General features: G+C 54.2%; 5 protein-coding genes across 5 annotated transcripts; 3 read left to right on the forward strand and 2 right to left on the reverse strand.

Annotated features, from left to right (window-relative positions):
- Positions 1–145: 145 nt before the first annotated feature.
- On the reverse strand, positions 146–810 carry QC761_304740 (uncharacterized protein; the record flags this gene model as incomplete). The annotated part of the gene is made up of 4 exons (XM_062877620.1): positions 146–218; positions 280–462; positions 635–680; positions 771–810. 4 exons carry the CDS (start codon positions 808–810, stop codon positions 146–148), a joined length of 342 nt encoding a protein of 113 aa, XP_062733409.1.
- A 408-nt stretch (positions 811–1218) lies between these two features.
- On the forward strand, positions 1219–2604 carry mrpl3 (54S ribosomal protein L3 mitochondrial; the record flags this gene model as incomplete). The annotated part of the gene is made up of 1 exon (XM_062877621.1): positions 1219–2604. One exon carries the CDS (start codon positions 1219–1221, stop codon positions 2602–2604), a length of 1386 nt encoding a protein of 461 aa, XP_062733410.1.
- A 453-nt stretch (positions 2605–3057) lies between these two features.
- QC761_304760 (uncharacterized protein) lies at positions 3058–5753 on the reverse strand (the record flags this gene model as incomplete). Its single annotated transcript, XM_062877622.1, has 2 exons — positions 5383–5753; positions 3058–5276 (listed from the first exon to the last, which is right to left on the reverse strand). Exons 1-2 carry the CDS (start codon positions 5522–5524, stop codon positions 3058–3060), a joined length of 2361 nt encoding a protein of 786 aa, XP_062733411.1. The 5' UTR covers positions 5525–5753.
- A 690-nt stretch (positions 5754–6443) lies between these two features.
- Positions 6444–11479, forward strand: CDC3 (Cell division control protein 3). Its single transcript, XM_062877623.1, is given in 6 exon segments — positions 6444–7523; positions 7846–7921; positions 8679–8939; positions 8994–9460; positions 9515–10263; positions 10278–11479. The coding sequence occupies 4 exon segments, from the start codon at positions 7918–7920 to the stop codon at positions 10148–10150; spliced, it is 1368 nt and encodes a 455-aa protein (XP_062733412.1). The 5' UTR covers positions 6444–7523; positions 7846–7917; the 3' UTR covers positions 10151–10263; positions 10278–11479.
- Positions 11480–11799: 320 nt separating this feature from the next.
- On the forward strand, positions 11800–13671 carry QC761_304775 (uncharacterized protein; the record flags this gene model as incomplete). The annotated part of the gene is made up of 2 exons (XM_062877624.1): positions 11800–12333; positions 12394–13671. The coding sequence occupies 2 exons, from the start codon at positions 11800–11802 to the stop codon at positions 13669–13671; spliced, it is 1812 nt and encodes a 603-aa protein (XP_062733413.1).
- Between the last annotated feature and the right edge of the window lie 8 nt (positions 13672–13679).

A 13679-nucleotide genomic window follows, 5' to 3' on the forward strand; every position in this document is an offset into this window, starting at 1 on the left:
CAAGAACAAAGGCATTGTGTTGAGGCTCCAAACACCAAAGGAAAAAAAAAGATGGCATCGATGCCTAGAAGTTCCAAAATTTGTTGAATTCATGTACAAGTCACACCGTGAATATGGCCCCCGCGCCGGTTTGGGTACTGTTGTCTTATGATGACTTCTTCTCTGCCTCTGCCTTTTCCTTTTGCGCCCGCTCGTGCTCGATGATTTGTTTGCTCCAGCTGGAAGGGAGGGTCAGTGCTCGTGAACCGACAAAGACAATGGCAGCCAGCATCAACATACTATCTGCTTGGGTAGAAACGTCCTGGCTCGGGCATCTTGTGACGGAACTCCCTCTCGGCGCTCAGGTTCCAGACCATAGCAGTGATGCCAAAGACGCAGACACCGAGAATGGCCGTGTTGGCCTTCCAGTTGGCGGGCTGGGCGTACCAACCACCGGCCGGCGACCAGACGTGCTTGGGATACCTGTATGTCGGGGTCGGTCTCGTTAGGACTCTTGAGGTCTGGCTTATGGCGTCGCTAGGTCTATCTCGGGGGAAGGCGCAAACTCACGGGATCTTGGGACCGCCACCCTAGAGAGATACTGTCAGCATAGGGCTCAATTGACGCGAACAGAGAAGACGTTTAGGTAACATACCATGTTGACTGATTGTATAGGAGGATGTGGATTGACGTGGGATAAGCTGTCAAACCTCTCGAACTTGACGTCGTCGCTGGGGGGCTCGCGCGGTCCAATCAATGGCAGGGAAAAGGGCGAATGGTTAATCCGTCACAGGCGCTGGCGGGTAGTGGGTGCTGTTCCTGGGCGAGCATCACACAGAGAGCTCCCGCAAACTGAAAGCTTGGGCCTGATAGTAGATAGCGGGGTGCTACACTACCTATACTCAAAAAATATTATGTCAGCCACAACCTCTGCGGGACTGAGATCCCTGCAACAGCACTGGCGCTGTGCAGCTTCACGGCCCATTGGAGAACTTTTTTTCCTTCTCCGAGATTGACGGCGACGAACCGGGGAACGGTGCAGCAACCCACGACCGCACCACCCTTTTTACTGACCGACACCCCCGAATAATTCGGCCCCCGACGTCTTGGGAAAAGAGGAGGAAACCCCGGCGATTCTCACCGAGGAATACTGGACCCCCGGGCGAAACTGGACGAGTTTTTTCCCAACCCACCTCCACCACCATACCTCCTCCATATCTTCCTCAGCCCGCCCACCCAATGATGAAGAGGTTACGAATCGAAAGAGCAACGGGCCAATTGCTCGCCGCTCGCCCCGGCTGCCCCTCTACCCCCGGCGCCGCCCTCCGGTCCTCATATAAGTGCGCCACCCAAGTAGCACCAGTACGGTACTCATCCTCCTCCTCCGCCGTCGAGACCGAACCCGTCTACGAAGAAGACGGCACCGACCACTCCCTTCCCCCCCTCGAGAAGCTCCCACCCAACACATCCACCCTCCCCTCCCCCCTACCCTACCGGGCCCTCGAATCAGCAAAACTCTCCGCCCTCCACGCCCGCCTGTCGCTCTCCCCCAAAATCCCCCTCCAAACCCTCGCCCGCACCCTCGTCGACGCCTCGGCCGACCCGAACCCCCTGTTCAACAACTCCAGCCTGGCCTTCCTCGGCGCCACAATAATCAACTACCACGCCTCAGAATGGTTCATGGTCCACTACCCCCGTCTCCCCATGGACGTCCTCTTCGCCGCCATGGCCGGCCTCGCCGGCCCCGCGCCCCTCAACAGGATAGCGAAATCGTGGGGTATCGAAGTGGCCGCCGCCCCCGGCGGCGAGGTCGATCCTGGTCTTCTCCAATTCAGCCTCGAAAACCCAGGGGAAAGCATCGCCGGGTTCGGGTACACCCGCACAGTGGTCGACAAGATCAACAAGAACAACTGGAAGCGATCGGTCGCCTCCAAGGTAATCTACGATGATGATTTCGGGCAGTTGATCATGCCCCGCAAAGCTAAAGAGTCTGAAGACAAGGCCGTCGAGGAAGATCAGGGCCAAGGTGTCTACCACGAAGAAGCAGCAAACCCCACCCCCAAATTCTCCCCCACGTCTTACGGCTCCTCCACCACCCGCGAGCTATCGGAAAAGGCGCACGCAAACTTTGCGCGTGCTGTTGTCGGAGCGGTGTACACCCACTGCGGCCGCGCGGCGGCCAAATCGTTTGTCAAGGCCCACGTCCTCTGCCGCGAGCTGGATCTGGAGCGGTTGTTTGCGTTTAAGCATCCGACTCTTGAACTGGCTATGCTCTGCGCCAGAGAGGAGTTTGAGCCCCCGGTCGCGAGGCTGCTTTCGGAGACCGGTCGGCTGTCGAGGACGCCCGTTTTTGTGGTGGGGGTGTACTCGGGGAATGATAAGCTGGGGGAGGGGCAGGGGGCGACGTTGGAGCAGGCTAGGTTGAAGGCTGCCATGCATGCGTTGAAGGCGTGGTATTTGTACAGTCCTGGGGAGGGGGCCAAGGTGCCGAGTGATGTGCTTGAAATGGAGACGGGTGGTGGTGGTGGTGGTGGTGAGCAGCAGGGACAAGGGCAGGGGCAGCAGGGGAAGAATAAGGGGTGGGAGCCGGCTTATATTGATATTGGCGAGTTGATTTCTCGTTAGATGGGCAAATCAATCAGATGCAAGGGATAGGTGTTTTGTGGGGAAGAAAATGCAAGTTGAAAGAGGGAAGAAGAGAGCTTGTATATTTGTATATCTAGAGCATTTTTTTTTCACACACATTACACATTATGGCGCTGTGAAGAAAGAAAGAACGATTTGTGCAAAAGAGAGTATACCAAAAAATAGGAGGAAGGCATTAGATGGGTGGGCATGGAAGAGCTGGGGCTGGGAAAGGGGTGAGAAAGGGGTTGGCCGGTCAAAGGTGTGGTATGCATGTATAGTATTGTGTTTTTAAATGTTTCAAAAAAAAAACGTATCTTGGACTTCACACTGCCTGCCCGCTCCAGATGAATATAACAATCATGAAAAGCAAATCTATTAAACAGGGTATCTAACCATTCCAACCATCTACCCTCCACGCTTTTATCCTACCGCCTGACCCCAGTCCGTTTCCTAACTAAACTGATCCCCCCCCTCCACCCCAACCTTCCCAGCCCGGCCCCCCCTTATCACCCCCCTCCACGCCTCCTCCTTCACCCTCCTGGCATGCTCCTCCCTCCTCCTCTTCTTCCTCTCATAAACAGCCCTCACCGTCGCCTTGATCTGCCCCCTCCCCTCCTCATAATTCGCCCTCGCCAACCTCACCACCCCCTCCACATCCTCCGGACTATACACAAAATTCCACGTGCTCATGTACTCACTCCCCGCCGGATCTATCCCGGGAACCTTCTTCTCGTTCGCCAAAAACGGCATGTAAACAACCGCTATCCCCGCGTCCGGCTCCATAAGTCTCCAGCTACTTTCATCATCAATCGGCTTTGGCGGCGGCGGCGGAGCACTACTCCTCTCCTGCGTGGTCCCAACCCAAACCGTGCAGTACCCCAACTCGTCCGAAGCCTGCTGATGTTTTTCCGCTTCGGTCTTTTTGGAACTGTCATCCTCTTCCATCTGCTGTTGACGGGCTGCCTGCTCCATCTTCGCGTCCGCGACGCGATCTTGGGATTCAGACGGCGAAGAGGCACTTTCCGCCTTGTCGAGCTGTTTCGCTGTTTCCTTCGCCGACGCTTCCGGCTTGGGCCACCCAATCCCCAACGGCCACCCTTTGATCCCGCGCTGCATGGCGTACCCTTCCACCACCGAGAGCCAGTTGTCTGTCTTGATGTCTGCTGATGCATCAAAAGAGATGATGATGTCTACATCCCTCCCCGGGCGCAACAGCGGATAAATAGGCAGGTTGTTTGACATTCCCGCGTCCATAAGTTGGATGTTTTCATTGTCGTAGACGGTTTCGGGAACGGTGGACGGTAACTTGCCGTGCATGCCATACACAAAATTCGGTATCGAGGCAGGGTCGATAGGATGGACCTTACTAAGGTCCTCGTTGAGGTTGTTCCAGATAAGTCCGTCGATGGGGCCAAAACCGACGATGCTGCGGATGATGGGGCGGATTTCACGGTAGTAGTGGCTGAGAGTCGCGCAAAAGGCGCTACCCCAGATGCCGAGGAGGAGAGGCATACGAACTTCAGGCAGACGGAGACCAGTGTCAGAGCCGTTTTTGAACTTGCGGCCGAGTGCCCAGGTGGGAATACCAGCGGAAAACTCCTCGCAGAATAGTTCGTAGGGTGTTATCTCGAACCACTGAAACCAGGCTTCCTTCTTTGCGCGTTCTTTGGCCTCTTCTGAAACGGGCGGGTTCCCGTCGGCGTCTTGCTCGTCCATTTCTGGAATCTCGTGACGAACGGCGGTGTAGATGGGTAGTGGGTTCTGGCCGTATCTGACGTATTCCCGCTGGCTGGACAGCTTGAAGTCTTTCTCATTGACCTCCAACTCGCCCTTGGGAACAAGCAGCCTCGCCGCCAACAGTATACCATAGACATCGACAAGACTGAAAGACGCTGCTGGATCCCCCTTGAACTTTTCCACAATCCCGCTCAGCAGGTACTTGTTCGTCGGCGCCGAAGTCAACGAGTTGAAAGCCACCGGGGGGTCAGCAATATGGGTGCCGAGGCGTGCTTTGAGATGGTCGATCGCTCGCTGAAAGCTGTTGCCCGTGACTGAGGAATAGTAGAGGGACTGAAGCCAGCACGACCCAGACACGCCCGAAGCATACGTCACACAGTCGAACAACCCGTCCTCGGTGGACGCGAGGAAAGACCCAGTTCCAGCAACCAACGCTCTCAAACCTCCTCCTGAGCCGCAAATGGCCACAGTGGGGACATCATCGGGGTGGATATCCTCCTCTTTCAACCCCAAGTATTTTGCCAGTGCAGGCACAATAACCTTCTTCCGCCTCTCCAAGAAAGTCTTTTCCTCCTCACAGAGCGCATTCGACACTCTCACTTTAGCCTCCCACTCAATCTCGGGGTGCGTAAACGGATCCCTTGCCTCGTCCCAAATCTCCGCCGCCAACGACCCCGGTGCCATCTCCAACTCCCGCTGCAACTTCCTCATCAACCCAGGCAAACTCTTGGTCCACTCGGGCAAAATGAAGTCGACAACCATATCAGTTATATTCTCAGGCGGCCCCGGAATCGAAGGAAATCCTTCCAAGCTTTTGGCAATGCCAGCCCAGACGCTCTCTTCTTCCCGCTTCTCCTTTTGCCGACCCTTCTCGGTGCTCTTGATAACCTTGATCTCCACGCCATCAGGCGACGTTCTCCTTTCGTCGGCAACTAAGCCCAAAGGCTTCGTAAGCTGCGTCAGTGATTCGTGCGGATAGAGCCAAAGAGCAAGCAAAGCGCAAGTCGTCGATAAACCAACGGTTCGGGTGATGCCCACTTTTGACGACCCCTTTTTTCCCGCCCCCTGTCGTGAGCTTGTAAAGAAGCCATGACGGCCGTTGAACGGTGCTCTCCTGGGTGATCTTTTCGTCGTCGTAACGCTGAATAGCGGTCGCCGCCTTGTGATCCCCGTAAGGCATTTGTGTAGTACCGAGCGTGGCGGTATCATTTTGTCTTGTTGTGGTGGTTGTTGTTTATGTCGTTCTTATCGGCTTTCCAGCATTGTCTCTCCGAGAATGGCGGGGTTCCGGCGCATTGTTTGTTTAGGCAGTAGGTATGTTTGAAGCCGAGTGGCGTGATGTCTAGGAGATATAAAGGGACGGAGGAAAACGAGGCAAATAAAAAAAAAACCCCGGAACCGACAAAAACAGAATCTGCAAAGAAAACTTGCAAACCTGCTGCTGCCGTCGAAGTCGCAAGAATTCAAGGACCCAAAAGGCCCGATCTGGTTACATCATCGCCAGAGGGGGCGGCCCAAGCTCCGATTTGGGGGGAGCTCGGCATTCAGGGACGGCGCACAGGCCACCTTTGGGTTGGTTAGATAATCAGGGGTCTTGGGAGAGTGAGGACGGTGTTGATGAGAACAATAGGAGCTGACCTCCTATTCGGAAGACATAAATGTAATCATAGAGACAGGAAGCTTATACCTAGTCACAATGACTAGAAGTGGTACTGTCCGCAACTTCACTCTGACGCTCAGCTCTCACCTCTCACCAATACGTCTCTGCCACATCTCGGGAGGGGTGACACGAGCAATATGTATGCATGAGCGTTCCGGAATGCCTGCAGCTCGTATGATTTGGTTCGCTAGCGAGCATGCATACAATAGTAGTATCTTGAAGCTGTAGCTAGTCTTGAAGATACCGGGGCTTACCAGATCATAGGACTCTACGCTGTGCGGAAGAAATTCATAAAAGGGGTCGTTAATTTCGAGCATCGAATGAAGTGATCCCGTGTCACCTCCTTTCGAAACAAATGGTTCCAGTGGTAGCGCACCGACCCCCTGGCACCACACCGACCCTCCTTGAAGAAAATCATGGCCAAGAACTCATATGGTGTTTTTTTTTTGTTTTGTTTTTTTGGTTGAGGATTTCTGTCAGGTCAGGTGGAAGAAGTGGTGCTTGAAACAACGTTTCCAATTGATGTTGAATGGCCGTTGAAACGGCCACCCGAGGTTTTATCCGTGCCCCCATCTGATGCTGAAAAGATATGCAACTCCGAAGTTGCTGCATTCACAGTTTTCTTCGTCCAGAACAGGCTGCGTTTGATCGTCTGAAGAATCATTGGCGGTTGCCAAAAGTACCGGCAACCGACGGACTGGGTGATGCCGGCATTGTGATGCTCGGTGGGGTGTGGGCAGCGATTAAGATATCCGTACCTGAAAAGACTGGGGTCACCCTATTCGAGAAAGTTGTCTCTCGGTATTGACTCCGTGGTTGAGGTGACAATTGTGTCTGTATCTGAGTCTGTACCACGGTGCTGTTGACGGCCGTCGGGATGTTTCTAGCAGAAGGCCAGAGTGCAGGCCTCCTTCTTCTTCTTCTTCTTCTTCGTCTTCAGGAAATAAAAATCAAAAAGAAATGGAGGAAAGAATGCAGAGTCTTGTCTAATTAGCTTCAACAGGCCCGAGATTTCTGGTTCCTTTTGGTCTGGGGATGTTTGAAGCCATTGGCAGGCTGTTGGCGAATCACAAGCTCCCAACATCCCGGCCCCCGGTCATTACCTTTCCAGGACCCCTGCGCACTGTGACGGGACGCAGCGGCCACCCACTTCCTCCAGCGCATCAACCCCTTTTGCGAGAGACCAGTCCCAGCGCCCGCGCCGAGCCCAGAGCAGCGCAGCACCAGACGACGGGAAATCTCCCAACCCAAAGCCACCCTGCCTGCCTGTTTGTCGCACCCTAATTTTTTTTTTGATTTCCTCTTCACGACGACCGCGACACCTCGTCACTATCGACAACTTCACATCCTTCTTCATCGACATTTCGTACCTTTCGAACACTCTTTTTTCCCCCGCCGGTATTTCTACGCGATCCAGCGTTACCAGACCCTTTTACCTTACCTTTACTACCCAACTCCCTTCCTTGACACCTGCCGACACGCGACTCGCTCATATCAAACAAGCTTCGCTGTCTGCCCGGTACGTACGTGAAGCCCAGCCCCCAGCACCTCCTGGCTTGAACCTACCATTCTGCCCACGCACGCCCAGCTGTGTTTATCTGCTTCGCTCTCTGTGCCTGCACTGTGGTCAAGCAATATACAACAAACGTGTCTGGAGATCCCATCAAAGAGAGAGGGGTGTTCAGAACGAAGGGCAGGACCGTCAGGACCAATAGCTCCTGGCTTTGGCTGGTGCTTGCTGGCTCTAGCTCGTTTTGGGACATCGTGCGTGTGCCAGTTGGGAAGTTAGGGTACGAGGGACAAAACCAGAGCTTATTGCTGACGTTCTTTCTACTACACAGACTTCGTGCCTTCCCCTCATTACCAACCTACCGAATAACCACCTGCTTCATCCACCGTGGTGCCTCTAAACAATGGGTAAGCTCCTGCTTTTTGTTCTTCGCTGTCGTCAGTGCCGGTCCTTTGAGGACAACAAAATGCAAGTATCGCCGTCTGCTGCGGGAAGCCGACCACCACATCGCACCTTACTAGCCGCCCCTTATGAGTCCGACCCGATATGTATCTCGACACACTCGACCTGAACTTTTCCTCTCTCTTTTCTCACCAGCATCACCACAATCGCTCACCGGATACCACCCACCGCATTCGTTCTCTGCCATTTACCGTTTCTTGGGAATTCGTTTTTTGGACGACGAGCATCTTACCCATCGAGATACACACAACACAACACTTTTGCCGAGATGCACTTCGCTACCATGGTCCACAACGCCACCAGATCCCGTACCAAGAGCGTGCAATTTGAGAAGAGTGTAATCAGCCTGGACACAGACGGTAGCTCATCGCGGGACGGTGCCACGTCTCCACCAGTCCCCGGGAGCAGGACAAGCAGTCTACCCTTGGGCAGCGAGAGCAAGGAGAATATTATCCGCCACTACCGAAGCATGCTGAACATCGAGGACCCCCCCAAGCTCCCCATGGCCAAACCGCTTTCGTACGGCTCGCTGTATCCCAAACCTGGCGATTCTGTCGTGGTCCACAGACACCAGCGGATTCCAATGAGGAGACCCCATGATACCATTTGTCAGGCCCCATTCGCCCCTGGACCTGGCATCTTCGCATTGCTACTACACACTGACCATTCGGGAGGAGTCTTGCTAACAACGCGGTGCTGCAGCTTCAAACGGTATTCCCAACAGTCCCCCTCCCCCCGTCAGGGCCTCGCCAGTGGTGCCCACTGGCAAGCCCTCGACACTCGGATCTCAAGACTCGAGAGAAGGTCCCTCTGACTCCTTCGCCGCAGCTCCTTCAGCTTTGAGTGACGACCGTAACATTGTCCGCCGCAAGTTGACGGGCTATGTCGGTTTCGCCAATCTCCCCAACCAATGGCACCGCAAGAGTGTTCGCAAGGGCTTCAACTTCAACGTTATGGTTGTCGGTACGTGTTTTGGCTCTGTGTATGTGGACAAGCTCTGATCAAGCTGTTATCCAGGTGAATCCGGCCTCGGAAAGTCTACTCTCGTCAACACTCTTTTCAACACGTCGTTGTACCCACCCAAGGAGCGCAAGGGACCCAGCCTCGAAATTGTTCCCAAGACCGTCAGTATTCAATCTATCAGCGCAGATATTGAGGAGGCGGGTGTTCGTCTCAGGCTTACGGTCGTCGACACGCCTGGCTTCGGTGACTTTGTCAACAACGATGAGTCCTGGAGGCCGATTGTCGACAACATCGAGCAGCGCTTCGACGCCTACCTCGATGCTGAGAACAAGGTCAACCGCATGAACATTGTTGACAACCGCATCCACGCCTGCGTCTTCTTCATCCAGCCCACTGGCCACTCCCTCAAGCCCCTGGATATCGAGGTCATGAAGCGCCTCCACACCAAGGTCAACCTGATCCCAGTCATTGCCAAGTCCGACACCCTCACCGATGAGGAGGTTGTTGCCTTCAAGGCCAGGGTACGTTCTTTTTTCTCCGGAGGGGTTGGGCACGCACCGCTGACTTGTTTGCAGATTCTCGCAGACATCAAGTACCACAAGGTCCAGATCTTCGAGGGGCCCAGGTATGAGCTTGATGACGAGGAAACGATTGCCGAGAACAACGAGATCATGTCCAAGGTTCCCTTTGCCGTTGTCGGTGCCAACACCGAGGTGACCAACGCCGACGGGCGCAAGGTCCGCGGCCGTGCCTACCCCTGGGGTGTTATCGAGGTGGACAACGAGGAGCACTGCGACTTCGTCAAGCTCCGCCAGATGCTCATCCGCACCCACATGGAGGAGCTCAAGGAGAACACCAACAACACGCTCTACGAGAACTACCGAACAGACAAGCTTATCGCTATGGGCGTGTCGCAAGATCCCAGTGTCTTCAAGGAGGTCAACCCCGCCGTGAAGCAGGAGGAGGAGCGCGCGCTCCATGAGCAGAAGCTCGCCAAGATGGAAGCCGAGATGAAGATGGTCTTCCAACAGAAGGTCGCTGAGAAGGAATCCAAGCTGAAGCAGAGCGAAGAGGAGCTCTACGCTCGCCACCGCGAGATGAAGGAGCAGCTCGAACGGCAACGACTGGAACTCGAGGAGAAGAAGTCGAGAGTGGAGAGCGGGCGGCCACTGGAGAAGGAACCGAAGAGGAAGGGCTTTTCGCTCCGGTAATCTGGCAGCCTTACCACTTCTTTCCCTACTCCCACGACACGTCTCACACTCTCATGATATCCAAACAACAACCAGCTTGCCGTCTCTCTCTCTCTCTCTTTCTCTCTCTCTCTGTCTCTCTCTCTCTCTTTCACTTCTTCATTTTCATTTGTCACGCCTTTTAATCGAACCCTCCCTAATACTTGGCGAACGATGGCTTGGGGGACGGCCGCGAAAAGTCTTGCAGGGGCGTCTGTCAATGGGCGGGTCTAGGTCACGGCGGATGGGAGTCTGGGTGGCCGTTGTTGTACTATGCAGATATAATTGGCTGAAGGGGAATGCTGAGCATTTGTACAACGCCGGGGCATGATCTGAACAGAGATACCATGCTGTTGGAGATGCAATGAGGTTTTGGGCGCAGGGGGCCTGGGCTGAAGGCTTATGGTGCGTCTCACGAGGTCACGTCACAAGTTGGATGTCTGTTCTACGATATCTCAGAGCCAATCACGCTCCTTGAACGGGTTTGTCTCGCATACGACGACCCGTCCTTACCTCCTCGGCCCACCTATGCAGAGCTAACTAACCAACGACACCACCTCCGTGCCCGGACCTCGCAGCTGTTGACGAGGCTGGCTGGAGAGAAGGGCAGAGAGGGGATGGCGGATGGCGGATGGCGGCTGTTTGGGGATCATGGGATGCGAGGTATGGATGAAGATATACGACCAAATACCCAGCTGTTGCATTTTACGGCCGGCTTGGACGGGGGGAAATGGGACACGGAGATGAGTTGGGGGGAGGCTGCTTTTATTTTCATCTGGGAGGTTTTGCTTTCTTACTTTCGTTTGATCCAACTATTTGTCTTTGGCGCGGGAAACAGGAAACGAACCACTGGTCCTCTCTATCATACCCCCGACCTCCCTCACGGAAGAAGAGCCTCTTTTCTCTCTCATCTCTCAGCTCGGTTTCCTTGTCTCGGCTGGGGGCCTCGATTTCTCTCTTACAACACAACAAAACCAACGACTCGGCTCTCGACGGCAAGAGAAACACACACGCAACACCCATCACCACAATCACGACGTTTCTCAGTTTAGTTTCCTAGCTTTTTCCAATTTCGCTTGCCCCCAAAACATTGCACACCTACAATAGCCTAACTGTTTTTTAACAAGTTTTTTCTTCGCACTCTTTTACTGTCTGTGGTTTAGCTTAGTGTCTGTGTCTGAAATACAAAAGGATCTCTTTTTTTTTGCTATGTGTGTGCTGTTAGTGAGTTCTATGACATTGACATGTGAGGATCATGAGAGCGGTATAGCTAGGCCCAGTCTAAACTCATAGAAGCAGACCATATCTTCCAACCAGATGTAGTTCTATGTGCATGTGTAGTGCAGTTGAGCCACAGATGTTGTTTGCATGGCACATATGCGGTTGTCGATGCGGCTTCAGCTACAACCCTAACCCGCGCTCCAACCCCTCACCCCACACCCCACCTGCCAGCTTGGCCATGGCCAATCAAGGCGCCCCGGATGCTCCCAATTTGCTCCACCATCATCATTGGCTCTCTTTGTGAATTTTGAATGTGAGCGGGCAGCAGCTGTTTCAACTCAACATTTTGATATTGAAGATTACGGCAACAACCATGAGAGCCGGCGTGGTCTTTTTCTTGTTTCTGACAGATGCGCCACTCTCTTCTTGTTGCCAAACCAAGGCGGTCACCGGGCTTGCGCTGCAGCCTTTCTTCACCTCATGATCATGATCATCGGACAAGGACGACGACGAGACGACAGTTTATCAAGCCCACCAGGCCTGCCTCGCTCACCGACCCGATACGGACGGGCCTGCACAGGAAGTATGAGGACCCGTTTAGTGTGTTAAAGACGGCGCCGAGGGACAACCCGGCTGTCTGGGGGTATTATGGGGGGGTGAGGAAGTTGGACTTGAAGTTGGGGGTTATTGGGCCGTTGAGGAGGAAGGGGGAGGAGGTTTTGAGGGGGGAGAAGGAGCCGAAGGGGGGGGACGAGGAGCATGAGATTTGGAGGAGGGGGCTTGAGGGGTTGTTGATTGGGGGCGGGGGACTGTGGAGGATTACGGAGGATGGGACGGGGTTGGAGAGGTATTTTGAGTTTGGGAGTTTTGCTAAGGCGTGGGGGTTTATGGGGGCTGTTGTGGGGGAGTGTAAAGCTAGGAGGCATCATCCGGAGTGGTCCAATGTGAGTTTTCTTTTTTTGGGGTGGATGTTGGGGGATTTGATTGCTGATGAGGAGATTTAGACTTTTAGGACGGTGTTTATACGGTGGAGGACTCATGAGCCGGAGAATCATATTTCGATGCTGGATATTGAGCTGGCGGGGTTTTGTGATGAGCAGGCGAGGTTCTTTGGTGAGGTTATGCCGGGGAGGGGGGAGGGGAACAGGAAGGCAGAGGAGAAGACGGGTACTGCTTCGGCGTCACCGATACCGGATGGGAAGATTGTCAGCGGCTCGGGTGCTTCCAGCACTGCTGCCACTCCTGAGGTCACCAAGGCGGTAGCAATACCTACCGAACTTGGCACCACCATCAACAACACCACTACCAAAAAACAATCACACGAGGGACAACAAATTGCCCCGATCGAAGCAACTGAACAACCTCCACCAGAGACGAGCAACGATGCAGAGAATACACCTAACCGAATCAACCACCAACCAGAAGTACCAACAACACCAGACGAACAGGTGGTCGCAGACCCACCTGAGGAGAAGTCCTCTCCAGAACCACCACCATCACAACAAACCAACCCCTCCCAACAGCCGCCATCGGACGAGCAAGCAGCAATAAACCCGCCAAAAGAGGACTCTTTTCCACAACCACGACCATCAGAGCAAAGCAATCACCCACGGCAACCAGATCATCACCCTCCAAAAGAAAACACATCCACAGCACGCCCCCTCGAGGAGATTCTAAAGCTGGACTGGCAATGTCTAGAAGAGACAGTGGCTAGGATACGGAGGAAACCCTGCACATTAGAAGAAGTCCGGGAAGCAGCGAGAGTATTCGACGAGCTGGCGGCAAGGCATCAGAGCGGGGGGTATAGATTCACGAGGGAACTATCGCAGGAGAGGGTGAAAATAGAAGAGGAGATTACGGATCGGCTCAAGTTTTTTAGAAGGGCGAATCATGAGTGGAGGCAGGCGAAGAAGATGGAGAGGAGGCTGGTGGAGGAGAGGGGAAATGGGTTGCAAAAACCACCCGTGTTACCGAATGGGACGACTGGAGAGGCGGTTCAATCACAACTGGCAGAAGCTAGGGCAGAGGAGGGGGAGAAGAAGAAACCATCGTCGGAGCTACGAGAACCACGAAAGGCTGAAGTAGAGCTGAAATCACAAGCGGCAGAAGCCGAGGAGCCAGAAAAGGAGGTTGACAGGCTAGTGCTCAAGTCGCAAAACCTACGAAAATCGGAGGCGAAGCCAGAGCAGGAAAGTGACGACGTGGCGGTGGTGGACAAAAAGAAGCCGCTAGATCGAATCCCTTGGTTTCAGACCATCCTCCGCCAGTACCGCCAGCCTTGAGGGGATCA

Source organism: Podospora bellae-mahoneyi, chromosome 3 (genome assembly GCF_035222275.1).
Source record: "Podospora bellae-mahoneyi strain CBS 112042 chromosome 3, whole genome shotgun sequence".
In the NCBI taxonomy this organism is placed as follows: domain Eukaryota; kingdom Fungi; phylum Ascomycota; class Sordariomycetes; order Sordariales; family Podosporaceae; genus Podospora; species Podospora bellae-mahoneyi.